Source organism: Chiloscyllium plagiosum, chromosome 31 (genome assembly GCF_004010195.1).
Source record: "Chiloscyllium plagiosum isolate BGI_BamShark_2017 chromosome 31, ASM401019v2, whole genome shotgun sequence".
Lineage (NCBI taxonomy): Eukaryota > Metazoa > Chordata > Chondrichthyes > Orectolobiformes > Hemiscylliidae > Chiloscyllium > Chiloscyllium plagiosum.
The window spans coordinates 32,217,502-32,240,446 of record NC_057740.1 but is presented as its reverse complement, the minus strand read 5'-3'; the positions used below and the strand labels follow the sequence as shown (position 1 = coordinate 32,240,446).

General features: G+C 41.1%; 1 protein-coding gene across 1 annotated transcript in view; it reads left to right on the top strand.

Annotated features, from left to right (window-relative positions):
- The first annotated feature begins 1,261 nt into the window (after positions 1-1,261).
- The window catches only part of LOC122565384 (guanine nucleotide-binding protein subunit alpha-11-like), a 34,394-nt gene continuing 12,710 nt past the window's right edge, over positions 1,262-22,945 (top strand). Inside the window, exons 1-2 of the mRNA XM_043721312.1 lie at positions 1,262-1,654; positions 15,469-15,653. Of these exons, the coding sequence (XP_043577247.1) occupies positions 1,501-1,654; positions 15,469-15,653 (339 nt within the window). The 5' untranslated portion in view covers positions 1,262-1,500. The remainder of the gene's footprint in view (positions 1,655-15,468; positions 15,654-22,945) is intronic.

Here is a 22,945-nt window from a genome sequence, read left to right as displayed (position 1 = left end):
TTTTGGAAATCATCTAGACTCCTCATTACTACACCATATACTATTCCTTCAAAGGACTCCAGTACATTGGTTGACCTTGATTTCCCTTTCAAACATCCATGTTGATGCATCACGATTACCTTACACTTGTTTCTAAGTGTTCAGCTATAACCTTCTTAGTCATTCATTCTTTGACCTTGCCCATGACCGATGCCAATCAAATCAGTATCTAGATCCCTGTTTTGTGCTCCTGTCCCTTTTTGAATAGACAAGTTATATTTTCCACTTTCCGGTCTGATTGCAAAATTCTCTAGATTCTGGTAAAATTCAATCTCCTAACTTAGCCATCTCTTTTAAGAGGAGAATGTGAGGACTGCAGATGCTGGAGATCAGAGTCAAGAGTGTGGTGCTGGAAAAGCACAGCAGTTCAGGCGGTAGAATCAGTGTTTATTGTTCCTGATGAAGGGCAAATGTCCGAAACGTTGATTCTCCTGCTCCTCAGATGCTACCTGACCTGCTGTGTTTTTCCAGCACCGCACCACGCTCTCGTCTTTTTTAAGATCTGAGGATGATGTCCATCAGGATCCAATGACCTGGTGCACCTACCTTCTGTCTCCCCTTCCTCCTCCTTCCCATTGTCCTGCCTTCCCTCTCCTTTCTCCTTCTTCTTTCCTTCTCTTCATCACCTCATTTCCCCTTCCCACCCCCTTGCCTCACCTTCCTACTACTTCCTCCTCCTCACAAACATACTTTTCCTCAAGTACACTTGCATTGTTGATAGTGTAAAATCAGGAGGAACCTGAATTCAATGACGTACTGGGATGATTTTATATACTTTGATTGTGGTATCCTGACAGAAAAATACAATGAGTGAGATACAGCCAAAGCAGAACATAATATTGAGACAGACAGCAAATTCTGATAACATTTAAATCAAATTTTTGACCAGCTCTGAATTTCCTCACCCATACTTTCAAATACATAGTTTAGTTTCTCTCCCAATTCAACTATCAAGTTACCATGTCTAAAATACTTGAGAGAAGTAAAATTGTGAAAAATGAACACGATAAAATGAGTCAAAGTTAATTTTACAGTAAATTCTACTCTACCCTAACGTTCATATGGGTCTCTATAAATTTCTCAACATTGCACGGTCAGCCAGTGCTAATTTAAATAAGCTGATAGCACTCATTCATGTAACCACAAATTAAATATGACCCAGAGTAGGCGTGGCCCAGATTCTTACCACTTTAAATTCTATCGCACTTTTGCGGTTTGCTTCTGCACATTAAATTTTAAAGGAGGTTGTCCATTTCGCTGGCTCTTGTCATTTGAATGTTGGATTTACTTCAGGAACAAATGTACTGTGATTGATGTTAGATTAAAGAACACCAAGTCAGACCAAATTTGACCCCGTTCTAACTGGTGGATCAGTTGTTTGAGTTAGCTTTAAGTGAGTTTCACTGAAGTTTCTTGGCCTTTGGCTAGTTTCAATGTGAGAGTGAGGATCTCCGCCAGAGTATGGCTCCGTGTCTGTATTATCTGTTTTGTGGCCGCTGTTACTGTTGTCTGTCGGAGAATGAGAAAATTGCATTGACTATCAGCAATCAAATTGACAAGGAGACAAAGCAGCTGAAACAGAAGCAACTGAGAGAACTCAAACTCCTAGTTTTAGGTAAGTGGAGAATCAGGCACATTGGTGCAATATCTCTTTTTCTCCATGAATTTAAAACAGTTTCATTTATTCACTTATTCATGAATAACACTGCTTCATATTTTATCAGAGTTAAGTAATGTCCATTGAACTTTTTTTTCTTTCAGAAGGGAGGGAGGATTTTGTCAAAGTTTTACTGCATTTTAAAATGGAACATAAGGCATAATCTTCAGATTTTAGATTTTCACCTTGCAGTTGAGATAACTTTGCATTTCTGTTGCAAAAAAACTCTGTATGTGGGGGGATGTTCGAGCACAATTAGCCTTCAAGGCTAGGGCCTTCCATTTCTGTCCATTGGTGATCCCTTCATATCCTATCACGCTGGCACAGTGGTTAGCACTGCTGCCTCACAGCGCCAGAGACCCGGGTTCAATTCCTGTCTTGGGCAACTGTCTGTGTGGAGTTTGCACATTCTCCCAGTGTCTGCGTTGGCTTCCTCTGAGTGCTCCGGTTTCCTCCCACAGTTCAAAAATGTGCAGGTTAGGTGAATTGGCCATGGTAAAATTGCCCATAGTGTTAGGTGAAGGGGTAAATGTAGGGGAATGGATCTGGGTGAGTTGCTCTTCGGAGGGTTGGTGTGGAAGGGTTGAAGGGTCTGTTTGCGCACTGTAAGTAATCTAATCATATCCAAGATGCAATCCCGATATGGCAAACAGGAGTAATTGTAACATCATCCTTAAATCAGCTGTGAATAAAGGTGTCACACAGAGGGAGGAAGACATACAAATTTGCATTTATTTAGCGGATTTCAGTCTCTTCAAAAGTGCTTTACAGTCAATGAAGTACTAGAGTCATAGAGTTGTTCAGCACGGAAACAGACCCTTTGGTCCAATTCATTCATGCAGATCGATATCCGAAATTAATCTAGTCCCATTTGCCCGCCCTGGGAAAAAGACCTTGGCTATTCACCCTGTCCATGCCCCTCATGATTTTATAAACCTCTACAGGGTCACCCCTCAACCTCTGACCCTCCAGGGAAAGTAGGCCCAATCTATTCAGCTTCTCCCTACAGCTCAAACCCTCCAACTCTGGCCACATCCATTTAAATCTTTCTGCACAATTTCAAGTGTAACATCTTATAGCAGGGAGACCAGAATCGAACACAATATTTCAAAATTGGCCAAACCAGTGTCCTGGACAGCTGCAATATGACATCCCAACTCCTATACAATCAGTTCTGCTATAACACGGTAGTTCCTTTTTTGTGCAATCCTGTGTCATAAGAAAATTGTATAATAGCAGCACTATTTAAACTGATAGGGCCAGAATCACATTATAACCAACACATGGTTGAAAATTTCATGCTTTAGAAACAGTGTCTCCAGTTTGCCAATTGTGTCATAGTGAAATGCATGTTATAGCAGAACAACCTATACTCAGTGCACCGACCAATAAATGTAAGTGTACCAAATGCTTTCTTATGCTGTCTACCTGCAACTCCACTTTCAAGGAACTATGAACCTTCATTCCAAAGTCTCTTTGTTTCAGCCAGGCTCCCTAGGGTCCTACTATTAAGTATATAATTCCCACTCCATTTTGCCAAAATGCAGCACCTCACATTTATCTAAATTAAACTCCATCTGCCACTTTTCGGCCCATCAGTCCATCCGATCAAGGTCCATTTGGAGTCTGAGATAACCTTTTTAACTAACCACTACACCAGCAATTTTGGTGTCATCTGCAAACTTACAAACTATTCCTCCTATATTCACATCCAAATCATTTATATCAATGACAAAAAGCAGTGAACCCAACAACGGCCCTTATAGCACCCTGCTGATCATAGGCCTCCAGTCCAAAAAACAACCCTCCACCACCACCGTCTGTCTCCTACCTTCAAGTCAATTTTGTATCCAAATGGCTAGGTCTACTTGGATTCCATATGATTGGCTAACCAGTCTAACATGCAGAACCTTGTCAAACGACTTGCTAAAATCCGTTTGGAACATGTCTATCGCTGTACCTTAATCCATCTTCTTTGTCACTTCTTCAAAGAAACTTAACTTATTAAGACACGATTTCCCATGCACAAAGCCATATCGACAATCCCTAATCAGTCCTTGCCTCTCCAAATGCATGTAAATCCTGTTCTTCAGAATCGCCTCCAACAACTTACCCATTACTGATGTCAGGCTCACCGATCTGCAGATCCCTGTCTTTTTATTAACCACCCTTCTTAAATAATGACACCACGCTAGCCACCCTCCAGTCTTCCGGCACCTCACCTGTGGCTATCAATGATAAAAGTATCTCAGCAAGGGGCCCAGCAAACACTTCCATAGCTTCGCACAAAGTTCTGGGTTACATTTGATCAGATCCTGAGGATTTACCTACCTTTATTTTTCTTGAGACATCCAGCTCCTACTCTTTAGTAATATATACATGTTTCAAGATATCACTCTTTATTTCTCCAAGTTCTATAGCTTCCATATCCTTCTCCACAGTAAATACGGAGTCAAAAATACTCATTTAGTATCTCATCCATCTCCTGGGGTACCACACATTGACAACCTTTGTGACCTTTCAGGAGCGCTATTTTCTCCCGAGTTACTCTTTTGCCTGTAATGTATTTGTAGAATCTCATTGGGCATGGGGCGGGTAGGTTCTTTCTGAGAAAGGAGTCATGAGATATTTACTCCGACTTTACTCCCATTTCCGATGTATTGTCTGAAAGACTGGCACCTGCTCCACCAATACTGTACAATCCAGCAGTAGATGGATTGTTAGGTGGATTGGTAGTACTTTAAAAAACTGCCTTGTAGTATCCAGGGATATGAACATTTTGTGGATTAGCCATGGTAAATGGTGAAGGGGGTGGGGGTGAACATGGTGGAGGTCTGGGTGGGATACTCTTCAGAGGGTTGGTGCAGACCCAATGGGCCAACTTTCCACAACTGTAGAGATTCTGTGATTCTAACTTACCACCAGGGGCAGTGCAACAATGATCCAAATAGAGGAGAATAGGAAGAGAGGGACGGTATTCCATTAGAATAGAGTTAGAAGGAGAAATAATGCAGTCCAACCTCACAACACCCAACTTTTTCTGAACGCTTCAAAGGTGTTGGTGGACACTGACTGCTGTCTCTCGAAGGACACGCAGGCACGAATGTAGCAATGGAGGAAGGGCAAGCATTTGTGACTCAGCTGTTCTTGATAACTGCTGATCATTGCCATTAATTGGCCTTTTAATTATCTTAATTGGTTTGGGTAGAATTCATCAAAACCCTACCATGTGGAAACAGGCCAATCAGCCCGACAAGTCCACACCAATGCTCCAATGAGTATCCTGTCCAAATCCATTTCCCTACCCAATTACTCTACATTTAACCCTACCTAATGCACCTAACCTACACAATCCCTGAACACTATGGGCAATTTTAGCCTGGCCAATTCACCTAACCTACACATGTTTGGATTGTGGGAGGAAACCGGAGAACCTGGAGGAAACCCTGGCAGACATGGGGGCAGTTGCCGGAGGCTGGAATTGAACCTGGGTCCTGGCACTATGAGGCAGCAGTGGTAACCACTGAGCAACTGTGCTGCCAGAAGTCATTCCTCTCCAAATTTGGATGGCAGAGGAAAGGCCCAGGGGCAGAGATGCTGCTGGCAAACCAGTACACTGATCAGTGGTGTAAAATTATACACTCACCCATAGGATATCAAACCTACAGCTCAGCGAGCAAACCTACACCCTAAATACAGGAAGTAGTGTTCAACAAGGATCAATTGAGGTTGGAATCTGCTCATTGTGTTTACCCCGATATTAATCTTGGCATAATTACTGCAAAGGAACTATGGAGTGTTAGGAAAGAAACATAGGTTAGCTACATAGACAGCAAAGGAGTGCTTGGTAAGAGAGAATACAAAGATATTAGAATAAAAGCAAAGGAAAACAACTAAGGCAAAGAGAAACTAAGAGAAAACCCTTCCTATTCATATACCCATCCAAATGCCTCTTAAATGTTGCAATTGTACCAGCCTCCACCACATGTTTTAAAATAATCTAACAAAGCAGTAACAGTGACATTACAACATATAGTTAATAATTCATCAGCAAATGATGTAGCACCAGATCACTAATACATGACAGGTGTCATTCCTATAATAAAAATATTGAAGGATTTATAGATATTTTCTAATCCACCTGTTTACAGATGGCATAACACATCTCTGGTGCAAGTGGGACTTGAACCTTAGCCTCTCTGGTTCAAAGGTAGCTACACTATCACTGTACCAGACCAACATCAGTGGTAGGAAGAACTGTAGAATCCATGCTAAAGAAAAGGATAAAAGAACATCCAGAAATAAGAAATACAATAATGAATAGACAGAATGAATTTCAAAACAAAAAAACCTCGCTAGATTATGTTTATTTGTTTATTGAATATTATTTTTAATAATGGATTAACTTTAATATTAACTATTCATTTTATTAATTTTTGAGGTAAGAATAGAGAAACAAGCTAATGGTAATAGTACCTTTCGGTTATCTGGATTTTTAAAAGACCTTTGATAAAGTCCCCACTACCAACTAATGAATAAGATGAAAGAAGATGCACAGAATGGATTATTAGCTGGCTTCAATCAGAGAGATGGAATAAACTGAGTTATTCATAGTGGCAGAAGGTGGGAACTGCTGCTCCAAGGAGAATCAGACCTGGGATTACTGTTACTTTTGTTATGTTGTTATATTAATCATTTGGACTTTGGAATCAAAAATGCAAATGCTATATTCATGGATAACACCACATTTGGTCAGAGTCTAAATTGTGGATAGATGCAACAAAGTGCTGGAGAACATTAACAATGGGCAATTAATTACCACATCAGGTTCAGCACAGTTAAATGTGAGGTGATATATTTCATAGGAAGAATAGGGAGCTCATGTATCATTTGGAACGTTCAGATCTTAGTGAGGTAGAGGAGCAGAAGAACCTTGGAGTGCAAATACATCAATCCTGAAGGTAGCATTATATGTTAGCAAGACCATGATGAAAGTCAAACCAAGAACAAGCCTACATTTCAAGATGAATAGAATTGAAAAGCATGGTAGCTATGCTAAATCCATATTGAACATTTGCTAGATTAAGTTTAGAGTAGTGCATGTAGTTCTGGTCATATTATAAAATAAGAGAGGCACTGAAAATTGTCCAAGGGAGAGTCAGAAAGATGACCCCAAAAGCATACAGGTATGTGCATCAGGAAAGGATTGACAGGCTGGGTCACTTTACTCTTGAGGAAAAAATACTGAGGAATGATCTAAGACATATCTTTTACATTATGAAAATATGTCGACAAGAGTGCACCCTGAGGGAATGTTTCAGCATGTGGTTAAGAGCGTGTCAGGAGGCCATCCACATTAAACAGTCACCAAGAAATCCAAGGGGATGTTTCAAAAAAACATTGTCCAGAAGGTTGTGGGAAGGTCAGGCTCAGTGCCAGAGGAAGTGTTAATGTGATGAACGTAGTTATATTTAAGAGGAAATTAACCAAATTCCTCCACTGTTGCTGGGTCAGAATCTTGAAATTCCTTCCCTACTGCCATTGTGAGTCTACCCATAGCACATGGACTGCAGCAGTTCAAGAAGGCGGCTCACCACCATCTTCTTAAGGGTAACTAGGCATGGGCTACAAATGCTGGCCCAGCTAGCAATACCCACATCCCACAGAGGAATAAAAAACAAAGTACACGGTAAGCAGGAAACAGAGGGCCACAGTGGTAGCTTTAGATAAGAAAGATGGCAGGAGGCCTGAATGTATCATAAACGACTGAATGGCCTGGTTCTCTACCAATGTAATCCCATATACAAGAATAACATAGAATGGTTGCAAAGTAATAAAAAGCCTAATTGCTAAAAAGATAATTTGTTTTGCCTCTTTCTATCACCTCTGAATGATTTTGACTCAAACCGAGGTGTGTTTCTGTAAGAGGTCTCTGATACTTCACATTTCATGCCTGAGCATGGGCAGTGAAACTAGAAATAGGTAGCAATTTGATGCGAGGACGTTATACAGCGAAGCAGGAACCTACCCTTACCCAAGGCTCATATGCACTTCCCAGCAGGGAAGTGGCAAGGGTCAGAGACAATGATAAGGAACACGTGCCTGGGCCAGTAAGTAATTGGAGGTAAAAACAATGACTGCAGATGCTGGAAACCAGATTCTGGATTAGTGGTGCTGGAAGAGCACAGCAGTTCAGGCAGCATTCAAGGAGCTTCGAAATCGATGTTTCGGGCAAAAGCCCTTCATCAGGAATAAAGTGAAGGGCTTTTGCCCGAAATGTCGATTTCGAAGCTCCTTGGATGCTGCCTGAACTGCTGTGCTCTTCCAGCACCACTAATCCAGAATCTGGTTTCCAGCACCTGCAGTCATTGTTTTTACCCCATGGAAACAAACCCCTCAGTCTAACCAGTCCACACTGACCAGGTTTCCCAAACTGAACTAGCCCCATTTACCAGCATTTGGATCATATCCCTCCAAACATTCATGAACTTATCCAAATGTCTTTTAAATGTTGCAACTGTACCTGCATCCACCATTTTCTCTGGCAGTTAATTCCATGTATGAGCCACGCTCTGTGTCAAAAAAATTACCCCCTATGTCAGTTTTAAATCTTCCTCCTCTCACCTTAAGAATACACCCTCTAGTTTTGATCTCACCCACCCTAGGGAAAAAACTCTTGCTATTCATCTTATCCATGCCCCTCATGATTTTATAAACCTCTGTAAGATCATCTGTCAACCCCCTACATTGCAGTCCCAGACTATCTAGTCTATCTTTATCACTCAAAGCCTCTTGTCAATATCCTGGTAGATCTTTTCTATACCCTCTCCAATTTAATAATATCCTTCCTACATCAGGGCGACCAGAACTATACACAGTACTCCCAGAACAGGCATCACTAATGTCCTGTACGATCTCAACATTGCATCCCAACTCCTAAACTCAAAGTCTGAGCACTGAAGGCAAGTGTGCTAAACACCTTCTGAACCACTCTGTCTATCTGTGCTACAAACAAACGGCCATGCCTCCAAGTCTAAGGGGAGGAGTCCTCAGTCAGTTCAAGGGAATCAGCATTAAGTCCCAGGGGGTCCCAGAATAGTCAATGAACAGTAGCTTCCAAAATGAGTCCAGGGCTTTGGTCACTTGGGACATCTAATGTCAGGGATCCATATCACTACAGCCTGGGGAGTGATCCTCCATGTTCAATTCAACCAGCCTTGGGAGTCACGTTAGAGAGCTGCACAGAATTCAGTCAGGGGGTCTAGTCACTTATTAGTCAGAACTGTATCTGTAAGTCATTCAGGAAGTTGGTCTCCGGTCAGTCATTGGGGTTGGTCTACTAAAAGTCTAGAGGGGCCACTGCTGTGGTAGCGAAGCTGGGGAACCTAACTGTAGGGATTGTGGACAGCATGCTGAGATGCAGAGGAGATAATATATGCAAAGGAGGGTAAATCAATAATAGGGGGGGGGCGGGGTGTGGTACTGCGGGATGGGGCATCATGGACGATTTCAATGAAGGTACAAAATACAACTATGCTGTCTGTCTGAAACTTGGGGGGAGTAAAGTGGGACACATGAACAGCTAAATAAATAGCTTGGGTGGGAACATGGGGAAGATGAAAGCACACAGAGTTGACACAGTGGACAGGGAAGAAGGGATTCAGAAGATCTGGAGAAGTCACCTAGACTGAGAGGTTGATTGTGACTGCTATATGCTTCCGTCCAAATCGCAAACCTGCAAAGGAAATGGAGCTGGAAATGGTTGCCACCGCACCCGGAGTGGGAGGTGTAAGTGTTCCATTCTGTGAGGGAGGAGGGCTCCACTTTTGTGCAACGTGAGGCCCTTTGAAATAACTTTAAGGAGACACCCACAGAGTACAGGTGAAAGACATCTCTCATCACAACATCCTTACATAGGTATTACACTAAACGGCCTGTTCCTATGCTGTATTGTTCTGTGTTCTACAATGTGGCGAAGGTGCAGGAGAGTCATAAACATTCATTTTCCAAGGAATGCCTTGCAGATGAGAGAGGGGCAGTGGTCAATACTCTGTCCAGAGGTGGAGGTCAGAACACCAAGTCATCCTGCTCTGTGCTTCTGCAATGAAACTCCTCCCTCCACTGGGGCCACTGAGGTCCAGCAGATTATCCCTCCACATCAGGTTTCCTGTATAGGTCATGTTTGGGCATCCTACTCATGCTGCCTAGACAGAGGACACCGGGATCCCAGAATTATGGTTCCAGACAACAGAAAGATGCCCCAAGGCACCTAGAGTGGGATCAAGGCCCCTTATCTCTTGTTGCTCCCTAGTTAATGCTGAGCACTAGTGGCTGCAATGATGAGATGCAGTCTGTCTGCATTCCCAGCAGTCCCTGAGAGTGCTGAACCTGAATCTCCATGGCAGCTGCCAAAACGTCCACAAAGGCAACTAGACAGTGAGCTGCCAAAGGCCTCATGGTACAGTGGTGGTGAAATCCTCTGACCTTTCAGCCAGCTTGTCCAGTGCCTTCGGCAAACCCACCTGCTGCTCCTGTGTCTGCCTGAGCATTTGAAAGAGCACAAAGAAGATTTATGAGGATGTTGCCAGGGCTAGTCGGCCTGAGTTGTAGGGAAAAGTTGGTCAGGAGAGAGCTTTATTTCTTGGAACCTAGCAGCCTAAGGAGTGACCATATTGAGGTGCATAAAATCATGAAGGACATAGGTGGGATGAACACATACAGTCTTTTTCCCAGGGATGGGGAATTGAAAACTTAGAGGGTATAGGTTTAAGGTGAAATGAGAAAGATTTAAGAAAGACCTGAAGGGCAACTTCTTCACACAGAAAGTGTTGTGCATATGGAATGAGCTGCCAGAGAAAGTGGTTGAGGCAGGTACAATAGCAACTTTAAAAAACATTTGGCTAGTTACATGGATGGGAAAGGTTTAAGATTAGATTAGATTACCTACAGTATGGAAACAGGCCCTTCGGCCCAACAAGTCCACACCGACCCTCCGAAGAGCAACCCACCCAGACTTATTCTCTTACATTTACCACTGACTAATGTACCTAACACTATGGACAATTTAGCATGGCCAATTCACCTACCCTGCACATCTTTGGATTGTGGGAGGAAACCCACACAGACACAGGGAGAACATGCAAACTCCACACAGACAGTCACCCAAGGTGGGTCATCTTCATCCCCTCCCCCACTCACCCATTGTACTCTATGCTACTTTCTCCCCACCCCTACCCTCCCCTAGCTTATCTCTCCATGCTCCAGGCTCACTGCCTTTATTCCTGATGAAGGGCTTTTGCCCGAAACGTCGATTTTCCTGCTCCTTGGATGCTGCCTGAACTGCTGTGCCCTTCAAGCACCACTAATCCAGTAAGTTATTGCTTCATGTAAATGTCTTTAACTCCATTAGTATCACACTCAGCTACCTGCTTCCTTTTAATGACTTGAGGGAACACAATGCAGTTTAACAGGTTCTGTTGTTGTCATGCACTTGTTTGAAAACACAAAGTGTACTGGGGGCCTTACATCAGCCTTGAGCACTGGTGGAACTTCCTGGCAGCTGAAATAAATGCTGCAAATTCCTGCTTCCATTTCCTTGAGACATTATTTGACTCTTTTGTCGTGCAAGTGTAAATTGGTACAATACATTTTGCTAACGTAACATAATAAGCATCCAGTTTGAAAACCTACATCTTCGACAATCAACAAAAATTGAAAGTACAGTGAAATCGCAATTAGTCTAAATTAAATAACCTCAAACTCCAGCTGCAGCATCTTGTTAACCATTGTTGCAGACGAAAGGGGAATAAATGATAAACCAAAGTTCCGTATAACTAGTAACTCTACAGTAACAGAACTGGTGTCAGCAGCCGCTTGGAATGGAGTTATGTCACACTGAAGTGCAAACTCTGAGAGAAAATTAAAAGCGTTGCTGGTTGGTGACAAAGTGAATTAGTTATAACAAATGGAAAAGTGGCGCTGTAAAGAACAAAGTTCTCATTGCTGAAGAGTGGGAGATTCCACCATTAGGTTTGAAGGCCATTCTGAAGACTAGAACAGTTTGACAGGCAGCATTAGACTCAAACAGTTATACAACACAGAACCCACGTCTGTGTCGATGTACAAACACCAACTACACCAGTACCATTTGCCTGCACTTGGTCCAGAGCTCACTTTGCCATATTTTAAATGCTCATTCAGGTGTTTCTTAACTGTTGTGAGAGTACCTGCCTCTACTACCCTCTGAGTGAACAGCATTTTTCTCAGATCTTCTCAAAACTACTTATTCATCCCTTTGAACTTATGCCCTCTGGTCTTAGACATGTCTATCATGGGTAATAGATTGCTATCCTGTCTAAGCCTCTTAGAATTTTCTATACCTCAATCAATTCCCACTAACCCCCTCAACTCCCCATGCCACACCCTACTCTCAGCATCCTCTGCTCCAAGGAAAACAAACCCAGCCAATATGGTCTCTCCTCCTAACTGAGATTTTATATCCCAGGGAACATCTTGGTGAATCTCCTGTGCTTCCTCTTCAATCCCATGTGGCACTTTATAAACTCCTACTTTGGAAATAGAACCTGTCTGACTCAAGATTTGAATACATACAGACTCTAACCTCACACCTTTAATGCATTGTCTGAGTTGATTAGATTACATTACATTACATTACAGTGTGGAAACAGGCCCTTCGGCCCAACAAGTCCACACCGACCCTCCAAAGCGCAAACCACCCATACCTCTACATTTACCTCTTACCTAACACTACGGGCAATTTAGCATGGCCAATTCACCTGACCTGCACATCTTTGGACTGTGGGAGGAAACCGGAGTACCCGGAGGAAACCCATGCAGACACGGGGAGAATGTGCAAACTCCACACAGTCAGTCGCCTGAGGCGGGAATTGAACCCAGGTCTCAGGCGCTGTGAGGCAGCAGTGCTAACCACTATGCCACCGTGCCGCCCAAAGATGTCATTTTTTTTTATAAAACCTTGCTATCTTGGGAATGTGACCTGAAAAAGTTCTGTGATTTACATATGAATGATTCAAAACCTGCAACCTATTCTAAAAGATGAATGACTTAACAGCAATCTAGGTTTGTTCAATATATCATATCAGTTGCACTACACTATGATCTTGTGCTAGAAATTCTATGTCTTATGATCCTGTCCCACTAGTTATCTAATTAGGGAGCAGTGCTCTGAAAGCTCATACTTCCAAATAAACCTGTTGGATTGTAACCTGGTGGTGTGTGATTTTTAACTTTGTCCACTCCAGTCCAACACTGGCACCTCCACATCATAGAAATTCAAAGACTAAAAAAATACCACATGAGCAAAGATTGATAATAATGCAAAACAACCACTGGTGGCTTTAAATTCTAAGCCACTTAGGCAGAAGGTGACTTAGAATTGTGTAAAAGAGAAAGCAGAACTTGAGAAATTACAAACACCTACATAGAAAGCTGGAGAAACTCAGCAAGTCTGGCAGCATCTTTGGAGAGAGAAACAGAATTAATATTTTGTGTCTAGTAAGATTCCTTTTCCGCAGAACAGTTCTGAAGATGCAGCCGTGCCTACACCACCAGTCTTCAGCTGCTCCCATTTATTATGTATCATCTTGTCCAGTAAGAGAGGGAAGAGTGTCAGTGAGTGACTCACAATGTGTTTTACTGATGCTCTTGGCCGACTTAGATTTAAATGGAAGCTGTGAGATGGGAGGGTGAGGCTTACAGAGAGTGAAGAGAATAGGCAAGCTAGTCATGAGTCTGAATAGCCAGATGCTGTGCAAATGGAGATGTGGTGCATCACTTAGTGGGTGAGGTTGGTGTTGTGGCGAGTTGGACAGTGAGTTTGAAAATGCATTCAGTTGACCTTAATTACTTGTGTGAGGTCACTGAATTTTTCTGGCATTATGGACATGTCCTTGACGTCAGACTCCTCACATTGAACTTTGTGGGTATCCGCTCCCATTCCTTCCTACAGGCTCCTGACGAAACACGATCTTTATTCGCTTCCATTAAGGCCTCCACAACTGGATTACAGAAACCTGGGAGCACTCTGTGACCTGCCTCATTGAGCCTCTTCCCTTTAAGGAGCATTTTCAGGGAACATCCCAACTCCTGCCACTGCTGGAGTACAACCCCACTTGAAAAGGTGGGCCTTGTCACAATCACGGGCACAGCTCTGTGCTTGAATGCTGCCTGCATTGCTTCGATTGGATGCAGGGTAAGAAAGCATTGCAACCCGTTTTCACAAATGGGTCATATCCAATTTTTAGCCCTTAGGGTATAATGCAAATCTTATGTGCAGTTCAATTGTATTTACTTTAGCTAGTGATGTATCTCATTAGCCTGTATATTTATGCAATGAGCGATGTCTATTGGATGCAGTAGGTAAGTTCAATTTCAAATAAATTAACCTCATTTGTTAATTTTAGAACGTTGATCAGAAATGATCATTTGGCATTTTGTGTACCTAGAACGTGAAGGAGGAAAAGAACCAAAGAAGCAGATATTTTCCAATCTACTTGTTCAGAGAGGTTATTACTCAGATGGCTGGATAGCTGGTTGTGACGAAGAGTGATGTTAACAGTGTGGTCCAATTCCCACACCACTGAAGTTACCATGAAGGACTGACCTTCTCAACCTCTCCCCTCGCTTGAAGCGTAGTGACCCTCAGATTAAACCATCACCAGTCATCTCTCTCTGATGAGAAAACAGCCCAAAGGTTTGGTTTGACAATGGTAATGTTATCCTTATTAGACACCTCTGGAGCAGGTGGGGCTTGAATTTGGGACTCCTAGGTCAGATATATGGACACCATGACTACACCACAAGAACCCTCGCAGTGACCAAAGCAGCATCAGAAATCTCTTTAAAATGTTTCACATGTATTTGCTGTGAAGGAAGGTGATATGTTCTGCTGCCTCAACATGAGACAGTCATTAGTATATTTTGCTGCTCTACAATTGTGCACTATATTACCCACAAAACACTGAAAGTTGCACTCATTTCCTTTTCCAATTCACTTCTAGTTTTGATATTTGGAGCATCAGCTTGGATTTTATGCTCTGGACTCAGAGGCAAAAAAGTGTAACCAAATGGGTCACAGTTGGCTAGTCTGGGGTTTATTATCCACTTGTAGTTGACCTGCCAATGAGCTATTTTTTAAAAATGGAATCACATTGGTTCGTCACTTTGCATCATGTATTTTAGACAATTCTGCAGTTTTTATTGTGTTTTGTTTTGGTGCCTACACACAATTAATGATTCCATTTCATAGTTTGCCATAATTTGTGTTGTACACTTGACCTTAAGAATGCTAATCTAACACAACAAACCCTTCACTAAGATTTTGATTCTGGGCTGGTCATCCGGGATCGCAGAAATAAAGGGCCATATATCTCAATCCTCACCCTGACAGACAGCTTCTTAATAATTATACCCTTATAGCTCTATAGCTTTGGCCTCCTCACACAATATTGTACCTTTCCAAGTGGACACAGCAGGCTAGAGACATGCACCAAGGTCTGGACTTCCCTGAACTTCCATTCCCTTTGCTTTCCATCGACAAACTCCTCCTTTTCTGGCCATGTCTTTCCAACGTCAGATTGTCTCTGAAACCAGGGACTCACTGTGTAGCAGATTTGTGTGCAGGATGATACAACAGAATAATGCACTGCTCCTCCCAGCCGCTTCTGGCTGGTTTCTGTGATCTGTCACAGTTGAGGATTCTAATTTGTACCTCACTGTCTCTTTTAAACCAGGCACTGGAGAAAGTGGCAAGAGCACATTCATCAAACAGATGAGAATCATCCATGGGTCTGGATACTCAGAGGAAGACAGGAAAGCATTTGCAAAGTTGGTCTTTCAGAACATTATCACTGCAGTACAGTCCCTTGTCAGAGCTATGGACACATTGAATATACAATATCAGCTGCAGGAGAATAAGGTGAGAGTAAAAGGATTGATGTTAAAAAATTGGCAAATGTAAGTTTTTAATTTTTGATTGTTCTGTTTTGGGATTGGATTGCCTGTTTTATGTATTGTGTAAAGATTATTCTGTCCTTGCCTAAACAATACTATTACTAATACTAGCCCAAAAATAATAGTGGGGGTGAATTTCTAGGTTTTAAAGCAACTGCCTGGAAACTTTAAAATTAAAATACTGCAGATTATGGAAAACTGAAATAAAAACAGAAAATGCTGGGAAACCTCAGAGATCTAGCGGGATCTTTGGGGAGAGAAAGAGAGAGAGGGAGAGAGAGAGGAAAACATGTTGAGGGCGATGTCAATCTTCTATAGCACTTTCTGTTTTATTCCTGAGAAATTCGTCAACTTCACCGATCGGGAAAGCACAAGCAAAAGAATATTGGCACAATGCCACAATCCACAACTTATTGAAATAACGCTATGAAAAGGTCTGTACTTTCTCTCCGTGTTTGCCTGGCAAGCTGGTAAGGTTCTATGAGCTTTGAAAAATCAGCAGGAACCTTTTGTATGCTTTTGGAATTAGAAGAGTGTTTCAAACAAAAGGAAAGTGAATGGCATAAAGGCCAAAGAAGCTCATTTTAGTACCTTATCTGTCAGAAGCACCAGAAGTAGCAGTTTGAACTATCACTGAAACATCTCAGACTGCCCTATATAATGAGTATTTTCAGTGTAGGTAATAAGGCAGCCACTGTCAGAATTCACCAGACAGCAAATGATGAATTAATAATTTTTTTTTTTCCGTTTCATTTGAAAGAGGAATGTTGGCCAGACACCAGGAGAACTGGTTGCTGATTTTAAAAAATCTCATGGAGCTATTTGAATGTTCACCTGAGAAAGGCAGATAGCAGCTCGGCACACTGAGCTGGCTAAAGGACCAGACCTTCCCCTGCCCCCCTCAACTCCAACATTATAGTGTCTCAATATTCAGCAGTTTGATTTACAGATGCCCTCGCTAATGGAATCCATCAAGCTGTTCATTGCCAATGTTTATATAATGTATGATCTATACGATGCACAACAGCACCTGCCAATCTTGCTTCGACAGTCCCTCACACCCCAATAACATCTCCATCAAGAGGGACAAGAGCACTTCAGAAACTCCATCATCCCCAGGTTACACTCACCCAGCATTCTTCCTGTTCCTTTATTGGTGTTGGTCACTGTCCTGGAATCCTTTGTCTGGCATCATCTTTAGAGGGTCATGACCATCAGCACTGGGTGGTTCAGCGGTTCACATGGAGAAGGCCCATCAGCACACTGTCAGGGCAACTAGAGTCAGCAATAAACGAGGCCTTCACAGTAAGGCCCACATTCTCAAAAACATTTTGTTTCGAAAGTTCAGCATTTTGATTCATGGCACAGGTTCCTTGATAAAATATTAGAATGTTTTCTTTAACATTTGGAATGAATGATGTACCATTAAAGATATGGCTTTTCACCGCAGAATGTATCTATAAACAAGAGGTAGTTAGAAAAAGGAGGAAGATGAGGTCAGGGAACCTCAGTGACAACAGGCAATTTTGTTTCAATATTAAATTGTATGTGCAACAAGGAACAGGATCCTGACAGAAATATTATCTGTTTGGCAGAATGAAGCATTTGCTCAGACTAAATTATTTTCTTGCCAGACAATCTCAAGTAGGTAACCTCACACCATATATCCTCTATCTGCTTTTGCCAGTAAAGTGTATTAGTTCAGGTAGCCAGCATTTATCAGCTGTGACAACAAGCAGCATGGAAAGGGAGATAGAAAGGGAAATATTTCATTTGAGACTTATTCATAAAGTATTTCTCTTATAAGTGCTATACAGGAACAGTTAGGCTTCAGAAATCACATTCTAGAAGGGAAAGCCATTCTTGCTTCACTTCTGAATTATTCCATTCAGTAAGAACGATTGTGATGGAGACTATGGAAAGATAAAATACTTAACATCCTGAAAGGTTATCAGTGCTCTGGAACCAGACAGTATTAATGCCTTTCTTCCATGCTCACTGATACTAAACGTAAAATATCTTCATTCAAAGAGCAAGACATTACTTTATGTTATGGTGCAATGAACCTTTCTGGTATTTTTTTTTACACTTGTGAATGTCAATACTGGGAGTGGAACACTTTCCAAAGTTAGCATTAAGCACTCCCCAGCTGAAACGGGTATAGTACAGTTTGAGGCTTGCTCTGTACAATAAACCTTTGAAACAGAATGTGTTCTAAATTCTCAATAAATCTGTTAGCATATGTGGAGAGTGAAACAGTTAACATTTCAGGGAAAACCTGTTGATGGTGTGGAAGATGGGAGTGATCAAACAACAAGATGCACTGCAGAATTCACTGAGGCTCTGCCAACTGCACCTCTCAAACCCACAACCATTTCTTTCAACAAGGACAAGAACAGCAGATACAGGGGAACACCACCACTTGCAAAATCCCCCCAAGCTACTCGCCATCTTGACTTGGAAATACGTCACTGTTCCTTCACCAATTCCATTAATGCTTTCCAAATACTCTGTTTTCTTGTCTTTCATAATGCTGTAGAATTTAGCCCACTATTGTTAGGCTAACTGATTTATAATCCTCTGCTTTTTCTCTTCCTCCTTGTTTTGATTATTTGGGCTACATTTGCCACCCTCCAGTCACAGGAACTGCTCCAGATTCTATCGAGTTTTGGAAAGTGACAGCCAACATGTTCAATATTTCCAGGGCCACTTCATTTATCAGTTGCCTCATGATTAACCCCATTAATTTCCCTAGCACAATTTTAGTACTAATTCTGATTGCCTTCAATTTGCCATCTCACTAGACCTGGGGTTTGCTAATTTCTGGAAGGTTATTTGTGCCTTCTTTTCTGAACACAGAAAATGTGTTCAATTCTTCTACCATTTCTTTGTTCACCATTACAATTTACTCAGCTTCCAATTGTAAGGACCTTATGTTTGTCTTTGCTAACTTCTTTTCTTTTCACATATTTATAGAAGCTCTTACAGTTTATACGTTCTCTGCAATTTTACTCCCACACTCTTTTATCCCCTCTTGATCAAATTGTTCTTCTCCTTTGCTGAGTTATAAATTGCTCCCAATCCTCAGGTTTACTGATTTTTCTAGCAATTTTATTTTTCTCCTCCTTGGATCTAAACTATCCATAATTTACATTGAAAGCCCTGGTTGGCCACTATTCATGCTTATTTAGAGTCATAGGGATGTACAGCATGGAAACAGACCCTTCAGTCCAACCTATCCATAGTGTTAGTCTTAGGAAACCTTTGACAACAGAAAGAGAGGTAGGATTTTGGAAAAGAACTATTGAGGTCAAGAGTGTAGTATATGTTTAATCCTACTGTATTGAAGCAAGGGGATCAGGAATCAAACTAAACTTGAGAGTGTTGTTGAGTAAAGTGAGCTTTGCACAACTGGAGAAGTTCAGAGTGGCCAAAATATGTTGTGGTATTTGAAACTGAGGATCTTGAAATGTATTTAGACAATTGCAGAGTTTGATACAAACAAAAACAGAAACTATTCGAGAATCTCAGGAGGTCTGGCAACATCTGTGGAAACAAACAGAATTAATGTTTTGTATCCTGTGATCCTGCTTCAGAACTAGGAGTGGAGCTTGGTCATGGTTAATATGAGAGGAATATTAGATGTCATAAGGAACAGGAGAGAGAGCAGGGAGTTTGCCAAAGGGATGTTAGAGAAGGAACCAAATGCTAAGGTATGGTTTAGAACTCAGCAGCAGTGCTGGAATCTCAGGGCATTTGTAGACGTATCTCTGATGTTGGAAGAATGTGATTTTGATGAGAGATTGCCAATGGGTTGAAATGTTTAAGTAGCCTATGGTTAACCAGATAGCCAAGCGTTGGTTATTGTTCAAAAAATAACTTTTGAAATTCCTCCCACTAATAACTGTAGCGGATAAAGCAGGAATTTCCAGTTGGTGGGCATACCAACCTTTACAGGAAATCATTCCTTATAATCCAGTAATGATAATTCTATTGACTATATAGGGAAGGTACATTGTACTAAGAAACATTTCTCTCAACATATTTGTGAACATGTTGGTTAATTGTTGAAGAATGTAATTATTTAACTACAAATATGTTTTGAATATTTTCTGTTAGTTTAGTAAATAAAAAAACTATTTATGAAGATAGTAAAATATTAATTTCATTCAAATATTAATGAAATACAAAATTTCAGTTGAAACAGAAGGATTCCATTAATTAAAATGGCAATGTTTTATGAGGACTTCTCAAACCCACTCTGTAATACATAATTTTTTTACCTGCAAGCCAATGGCAACAAAACAAAACAAAACAAGTGGCCCTGGTCAGGCAGCATTTGGGAAGGAAAGTATTTTAATGTGAGTTTCAACTTTTTTTTTCCTAAATTCTTCCCACCTTATTTTACCTCTGCTTCTCAGTGTTCATAGAGTTCATTTCAGCTTAATAATACATACGATAATTCTCCTTACCTGTTCCTTGTTTTATCTCTCACTGCTTCCCCGAATAAAACAATTGCATTTGTTACCTTCTAATCCATGGGAACAGTTCTAAAATCTCGGGAATTCTGGAGAATGAACAATGTGTTCACTACCTTTGTATCTACTCTTTGAACACCTGAGGATTTAAACCATCAGCTCCACAGGATTTGTCATCTTGTTAAACAGTTGATGACAAGAATTTTGAAAATGTTTACTTAATGGTAATCCTGATTTAAATTAGCATTAACCATTCGATTCTGCTTCTAAGTACATTAACATTTTGTAGAAATACAGATGAATAGTCTTTGCACACCAGAAATATAGATATGGAATTGGAACTAATTAGAGGAAAAACTCATACAAAATTCATGATATGTACTTTTACTATCAAGTAATCATTATGACCATTCAAATTGTGTTTCACAAACCATTTTGCTTTCAAAATGTTAGTTTAGTCCTTTGAGTATAGGAGTTGGGAAATCATGTTGAGGTTGTACATTGGTGAGATCTCTTCTGGAGTACTATGTGAAGTTCTGATCACCCAGTTATAGGAAGGATAATATTAAGCTAGAGCGAGTTCAGAGGAAATTTACCTGCATGTTGCCTGGTATGAAAGATTTGAGTTATAAAGGAAGATTGGATAGACTGGTTCTTTTATCACTGGAGCATCAGTGGTTGAGAGGCGACCTTTTTGAGGGTTATAAAATCATGAGGGATATAAATAGGGTTAATGGTAGGTATCTTTACCTTTGGATGGGGGATTTCATAACCAGGGTGCATGTATTTAAGGTAAGAGGAGAGAGATTTAAAAAAAAGACATGAGGGGCAAATCTTTTACATGGAAGGTGGTTAGCATATGGAATAAATTCCTGAGCAAATGGCGGATGTGGGCACAGTTGCAGCATTTAAAAGACACTTAGGTAAGTTCATGAATAGGAATGGTTTGGAGGGAAATGGGCCAGGAACAGGCAGGTGGGACTAGTTTAGTTTGGGATTATGTTCGCCATGGACTGGTAGGACTGTTTCCATGCCATATGACTCAATGACTCTAGCTGATGTTGATTTAACTAAAATGGGTGTTGCTGAAAAACACATTGTGCCAAAGCTTTTTTTTTTGCATTCATCATGACATTCACAAGAAATACTAACACAGAGGGGAGATAACATTTTATACGTATGAGAAGAGAATGTTAGTTAGAAAGTGGACTGTAATTTGTGGAAGTGATGTTGACATTATGGAGGGAAAATGGTCATTTTATAGCAACCTTTAATGCAGTGATCTCCTCAGTGTTGATAAAACCTAATTGCTGTGATGAAGTGTGAATTTTGGGTAAAGGGGTGGAGAATAACTGTTGCCTCTGTAGCAAGCCTTCAGTAAGGGATTAACTTCTAGTAAGGAAAGAAAACATTTCCAGGTGAGGTACCCCATAGATCCCTACCATACGACAATTCAATCTATTGCTACAAGTGCTATGCACTGTGCTAATACAACAGCCAATTTCAGAGCCTCTATGTACTACACTGAAGAGCTTATAAAGAAAATACAGACAAGGAATGTGGTGGATTGGGATGAGAATGATGGGTGAGTAGGGTTTATTTTTGGACAAGTTGACAGTTGAACAGTGGCAGATCTTCAGGTAACTGTTTAGAGTAATGTAGGGTCATCTTGAAGTTTAATGGGGCAATGAGTGGTGGGAATGGATTGGTCATTGGTTATACACCCAAACTCGATTTTACTTTCTAAGGAAGTGAATGTGGAAAAGATACCCCATTGAATCTCAACCTGACAAGGTCCATGGACCAGAATTTTGGCAGAAGTGAAAAGAGGATCAGAATGATTTCAGGATTAGAGTTTAAGGACAACGTTCAGGTTCTGTGTGAGATTGGCATTTGGAGTCATCCCACTGGATGTTAGAATTTTCACTGTGAAATGGTTATTTTTGTGAAATCAATCTCACCTGCAACCAGGTCATTTTTGTCACATGATAGTCCTGTCATGAGTGCGGGAATAGGAATATAAGGAAGAAAAACTAACAAGCAGGTGTTCCAAGTGCAAGATTATGTATTAATTCTTCAGTCATATTCTGTAACACTTTATACACGATATCAAGATCATTTGTAATCTTTGAATGAACTGTATTTAGAGGACAGAAAATAATTGGTGATTTTGCATGCGCAGAACTGAGACTGAATGCTAGGCTGTTGGCAATTCTACCATTTGCTAGGTCATTGCAGGAGTATACCAAGGAAAATGCCTCCACCCAGACACAATGCTAAAGTCAAATACAAACATCTGCCAACATACACATAGCTCAAATGATGCTCTGGTTGTTGGTTTCATTGTCCTGCTTACAGAGTCAGAGTCATACAGCACGGAAACAGACCTTTTGGTCCAACCAGTCCATGCCGACCATAATCCCAAACTAAATAAACCCCACCTGCCTGCTCCTGGCCCGTGTCCCTCCAAACCTTTCCTATTCATGTACTTATCTAAATATCTTTTAAGTGTTGCAACTGTGCCCACATTCACCACTTCCTCGGTAAGTTCATTCCACACACGAACCACCCTCTGTGTAAAAGATTTGCCTCATGTTTTTTTAAATCTCTCTCCTCACATCTCAAAAATACACCCTGTGGTCTTGAAATCCCTCATCCTTGGGAAAAGACAATCACCATTAATCCTATCTCTTCATTTAAAATGGCCCTGCATGTGTGAACTTGTCACACTGAATTTACATCCTCATAAAAGGGGATAAATCTGCAGGATCTGATCAGG